At 56.3% G+C, this 5252-nt stretch overlaps 1 protein-coding gene across 1 annotated transcript; it reads left to right on the forward strand.

Annotated features, from left to right (window-relative positions):
• Positions 1-288: 288 nt before the first annotated feature.
• On the forward strand, positions 289-1925 carry RPP25 (ribonuclease P and MRP subunit p25). The gene has a single exon (XM_008064199.2). The coding sequence runs from the start codon at positions 626-628 to the stop codon at positions 1223-1225; it is 600 nt and encodes a 199-aa protein (XP_008062390.1). The 5' UTR covers positions 289-625; the 3' UTR covers positions 1226-1925.
• The last annotated feature ends 3327 nt before the right edge of the window (positions 1926-5252 follow it).

Below are 5252 nucleotides of genomic sequence, written 5' to 3' on the forward strand. Positions count from 1 at the left end.
ACTGGCTGTCCTTGAGGCGAGAGTACCCGGGAGCGGAAAAAAGGAGGGGTGAGCCCCTGGGGGGAGGAAGAGCGAGGCCCCACAAGAAAACATTCCCTGGGAGGGGGGCTCGGGCGGCGTTCAGCTGGAACCCGACAGGGCTCGGAGACCTGACTTACGCCACGTTTGCACCGCAAGCGCAGCTTTTATTTAGGTGGCCCGCTTATGAGCGCTGTCTCGGAGAGAGCTGGTGGCGATCATAGCGAAACTTCACCTTCCAAGTCACCCCCAGGCGCTGCCAACGCGCGCCGCCCCTGCGCGGGGGTAGCCAAAGACACCGACTCGACACGAAAGGCCGGCGAGGCTAGGACGGGGGCGGGCCAGGCCGAGTCGGGGGTGGGGCCTGGCGACGAGGGCGGGGCCTCAGCTGAAGGCGGGAGCACCCGGCGCCGAGAGCGCGGAGTCAAGCGGCGCCCGCTCGGGAGAAGTGAGGGCGGAGACCGCGCCGTCCCGGCACTCCGGCAGCATCCACGCCGCTCCTGCGCGCTTACTCTTGCGGGCCGGTGCCTGGCGCGACCGGCAGCCATGCAGCCCCGGGTCTGAGGCCGCCCCATGGCAAAGCCGGCGGTCCGGGCGACGACGGCGCATGGAGAACTTCCGTAAGGTGCGCTCCGAGGAGGCGCCGGCGGGGGGCGGGGCCGAGGGGGGCGGCCCGGGCTCCGGGCCCTTCGCCGACCTGGCGCCCGGTGCCGTGCACATGCGGGTCAAGGAGGGCAGCAAGATCCGGAACCTGATGGCCTTCGCCACCGCCAGCATGGCGCAGCCAACCACGCGCGCCATCGTCTTCAGTGGCTGCGGCCGGGCGACCACCAAAACCGTCACGTGCGCCGAGATCCTCAAGCGCCGCCTGGCGGGCCTGCACCAGGTCACGCGGCTGCGCTACCGGAGCGTGCGCGAGGTGTGGCAGAGCCTCCCGCCCGGGCCCACGCCTGGTCAGACGCCCGGAGAGCCCGCTGCTAGTCTCAGTGTACTTAAGAATGTGCCCGGCCTCGCCATCCTACTCTCCAAGGACGCGCTGGATCCGCGGCAACCCGGCTACCAGCCCCCGAACCCCCATCCTGGCCCCTCGTCCCCGCCAACCGCGCCGACGTCCAAGAGGAGCCTAGGGGACCCCGCTGCTGGAGAAGGCTCCGCGAAGAGGTCACAACCTGATCCAGGGGCTTCAGACAACGACGGGACAGCCTGAGGACTTCGGACTCAGGGCCACCTAGACTCGCAGGATCTTACCCCCCGTGCTTCCACCTTCGGACGCACCTTCAGCCTTTCACGCCTCAGTTCTCTGGAGCCCACAACCCGGACACCGCTCTCTAGACTGGTAGCATAGACCCTAATAGACCCTAAAGCGACAAGAGAGAGGACCCAGGAGTGGCAAAAGAGGATACCCGACGACCCCAGGGAAGCTTCCTGCTATGGTTGCTGCTATGCCTGTGTTACCTGAAGACGCGGAACTTCACCGTCACCTTTTCTGAGCCATGCTGGAAACTTCTTTTTGGAAGGAACGGTGGGCAATGGGACTCCTGAACCTTGTTTGGGACCCCCAAAGGTTAAAGGCAGCCAGCATTCATGAAGGGCACCTGGAGTCTGGAAGCAAGGGAGAGCTCTTGGAGTCACTCCACCATTGACGCGGAGGGCTGGGGGTGAGAAACTGCTTGAGGGTAGAGGAGTCTGAGATGTGGGGGTCCTATCCTGCCCCCCACCCTGGGGCAGTTTTCTTTCTGGTTTTCCTTCCCCTGCTTTGGAGGAGCATCTCCGAGGGCTCTGGCTCTTTTAACATCCCCCTTCCCCATGCTGGCCCAGAAACAGAGACCCAAGGACAGAACTCTGCAGGCCTCCTCCCTGAGCCCTGCAGCTGGAGTCTTGCTTCCAATAAAACAAACACAAAAATGGCTCTGTCCCCAGGTTTTTTCCTAACCACCTGCCTGTGCAGAGACAGCTCTGGCCTGCCCCCTTGTGTCTCAGTCTCCTCCTGCCTTGCGTCCTCAGCCTTTGGAGTCCTCAGGGTCAGGCAGAGACTGGACAGCTTCAAAATGGTGCAAGGGACACACCACCCAGTCCCTCACTTCTCCTTCTCTCCTCTTGTCCTCCCTAGCTGGTCCTGGCCTCGGGGGCTTGTGGCCTCCTGTCCATCACCCCAAAGGGAAAGGGAGCAGCACACTGCCTTTCTGGGAGGGGAAGGAAGGTGAGCATTGATCAACTCTCCTGGAGGTCACTGCCTAGGATGGCAGACCTTGCTGAGGTCCTTAAACCTGCAGGCTGGCACGGAGCCCCCATCCCTATGAGTAGGATCTCCCCTTCACTGCCCTCTCTCTGAGAAAGGACAGCACACCCTTGGGAGAGGGGGAGGAGAGACTGAGCACAAATCCACTGCTGGAAATTACTATTCAGCAGAGAAGCTGGGACTTGGGCTGTGAATCACTGCAGGCTCCCTGATAAGCTGCTGCCTTCAGCCCTGCACAGCTGTCTGTTGAGAGATAACGGCCTCATAAGCCTCTCTGCCCAACTCCAAGTCTGCTGGGCGGCGGGGGTGGTGCTGTGAGCTGGAAGAGCTCTGGTGAGTGGGGTGGGGTGGGGTGGGGGGGAGGCCTGTAGCCCCAGAATCTCAGAAGCAGCTCCTATCTGCTGCAACTCAGGGGCACCTCTGGAAAGGAGATGCCAGGTGATGAAGAAGAATGTATACTTGTAAGTCATTTTGCTGGCAAAACCCTGAAATAAATCCTGTTGGTGACAAGAGGTAGGTTCTGCAGCTGACTAGAGGGGCTCTTCGGGGAGGCTCCCTTCCCCAAAAAAATCTCTGCTTGACCTTTGCTTTAATTTTTATTTTTTACAGCGATAGAGGTCTCCCTCTGTCACTCAAGCTGGAGTGCAGTGGCAAGATCATAGCTCACTGCAGCCTTGAACTCCTGGGCTCAGGTGATCCTCCCACCTCAATCTCCCGAGTAGCTGGGACTGCAGGTACACACCAGCATGCCAGTTAATTTTTTGTAGTTATGGGGTCTCACTCTGTCACCCAGGCTGGTCTCGAACTCCTGGGCTGAAGCGATCCTCCTGCCTTTGCCTTCCAAAGTGCTGGGATTACTTACATGAGCCACCAGGCCTGGCCTTCTGCTTAAGCTTTGGATCAGTATGAGCCTTGTCATCCAGAGTTTGTCACTGGTTGCCCTCCCCAATTTCCTGTTCTTGATGAGTCCCTGGAGAGGGCCAAGGATTTGGGTGTGCTTGTCTGACTCTCTCAGGGGTGGCCCAAGAAGTGCGGAAAGAATGTAAGCTAGTTGCCCTGGGTTGCTCCTGGGTTTCAGTGTCTAAAGTAAGTGATGAAAACTTGGAAGAGGTCATGCATGATAGAGGCTTAAGGGAGATGGTCCTGGTTCTGAAAAAGGGCCAGCTGAAATACTGATCAGAAGGTTACTAGGAGGATGCAAGCAGGACTGCTAGGCTTGTCAGGGAGGTAAGGCTACAGTGGCTTTTTTTCTTTTTCCTTTTTTTTGTTTTTTGTTTTTCAGTCTTACTCTGTTGTCCAGGCTGGAGTGCAGTGGCACAAGTATGGTCACCACAGCCTCGACCTGCCGGGTTCAGGTTATCCTTTCCGCCTTAGCCTTCCAAATTAGCTGGAACTACAAGTGTGCACCACCACTCCTGGCCTATTTTTTGATGTATTGTAGAGACAAGGTCTCACCAAGTTGCCCAGGCTGAACCTGTGGGCTCAGGCAGTCCCCTCACCTCGGCCTCCCAAAGTGCTAGTATTACAGGCGTCAGTCACCGCGCCTAGCCTGGGGAGGGCTTCTTAAGCATTAACCTTTGCCTGGCCAGGGCTTGGTCTGCCTTTCTGGCATCTCAGGAGATGTGCTGGGTCAGGACCAAACAACAGATGGATTTTATTTGCAGGAGTCTGGGATCCGCACCTTCAAATTGGTAAAAAGCTTTAGCAGCTGGCGTCCATTGGCCATGAATCTGCCAGGGTGTATCCACTGCACAAGACCTGGGTCAGGCACACACACCTCCCAGCCCTTGCCCCCATTTCCCAGCAAGTGTTTGCTTTGCAGACACTGGCCACTAGGGGTGCTCTAGTCCCCTTTTTCTCACTAAGATGATAAAACACCTCCTTTGAGAATGTGGTAGTGGCCAGAGTGCCAGGGTTCACAATCCCAGCAGTTTGGGAGGCTGAAGCGAGGATTGCTTCAGCCCAGGAGTTTGAGATCAGCCTGGACAATAGAGTGAGACCTCGTCTCTACTATAAATCAAAAAGTTAGCTGGATATGGCAGCACGCTCCTGTAGTTCCAGTTACTTGGAAGGCTGAGACAGAAGAATTGCCTGAGTCCAGCAGGTCAAGGCTGCAGTGGCCATGAGCATGCCATTGCACTCCAGCCTGGGCAACAGAGTGAGACCCTGTCTCTTTAAAAAAAAAAAAAAAGTGGTAGTTAAAGAAAAATTGAGGGGAAGAGGAGAGGAGGAGAAGAAGGCAGAGGCAGAGGAAGGTGACAGGGAGAAAGGAAAATTCAGCCACAGGATGTCTTCTCAGTGACATCATTTCTTTCTCTCAGAGCACAGATAAATGTTTGTTAGTTTGTAATTATGCCCTCATCAGTGTGATCCTATGGCTGTCAGTCACCCTCCTAACCCATGAGACCATGATTGAATGGATCCTGCCTGCCTTGCTCCCTGCCCAGCTCCTGGCACATGAGAAGCTACTAGAGAGTTGTTGACTGAATGAATGAACACTTTGAGCCAGGTTTCTGAACTGTTCTGATGCCACATTATGGGCCTTTAACTGTCCAGCCTTATATACAATGACCAGAGTTGCCCCTAGACATATCACAGCTTCTCATTCCATCTGGGCTTGGGTCCCCCTGCCCTTTAGAAAAGCTATGGTCACTATGGTTGGTCACTATGGTCACTATGGTTGGTATATGTAGTCTGAGGATTCCTGTGTTTCTGACACCTAATTATTATAGGTGTTGTTGAACTGTGTCCCCCGAAAGACATGTTGAAGTCCTAACCCCTGGTACTTGTACTTGTGGCCTTATTTGGAAACAGGGTCTTTACAAATTTTTTTTTTTTTAGTTGGAGTCTCACCCTGTCACCCAGGCAATGTTGTGCAGTGGCATGCTCACGGCCACCGCAGCCTCAACCTGCTGGGATCAGGCAATCCTTCTGCCTCAGCCTTCCAAGTAGCTGGAACTACAGGCGCGCGCTACCACACCCGGCTAATTTTTAA

This window comes from Carlito syrichta, unplaced genomic scaffold (assembly GCF_000164805.1).
Source record: "Carlito syrichta isolate Samal-C Ts95f unplaced genomic scaffold, Tarsius_syrichta-2.0.1 Scaffold307224, whole genome shotgun sequence".
NCBI lineage: Eukaryota > Metazoa > Chordata > Mammalia > Primates > Tarsiidae > Carlito > Carlito syrichta.

Coding starts and splice junctions, on each gene's coding strand:
- RPP25 (XM_008064199.2), top strand. CDS start 626: ATGGAGAACTTCCGTAAGGTGCGCTCCGAGGAGGCGCCGGCGGGGGGC.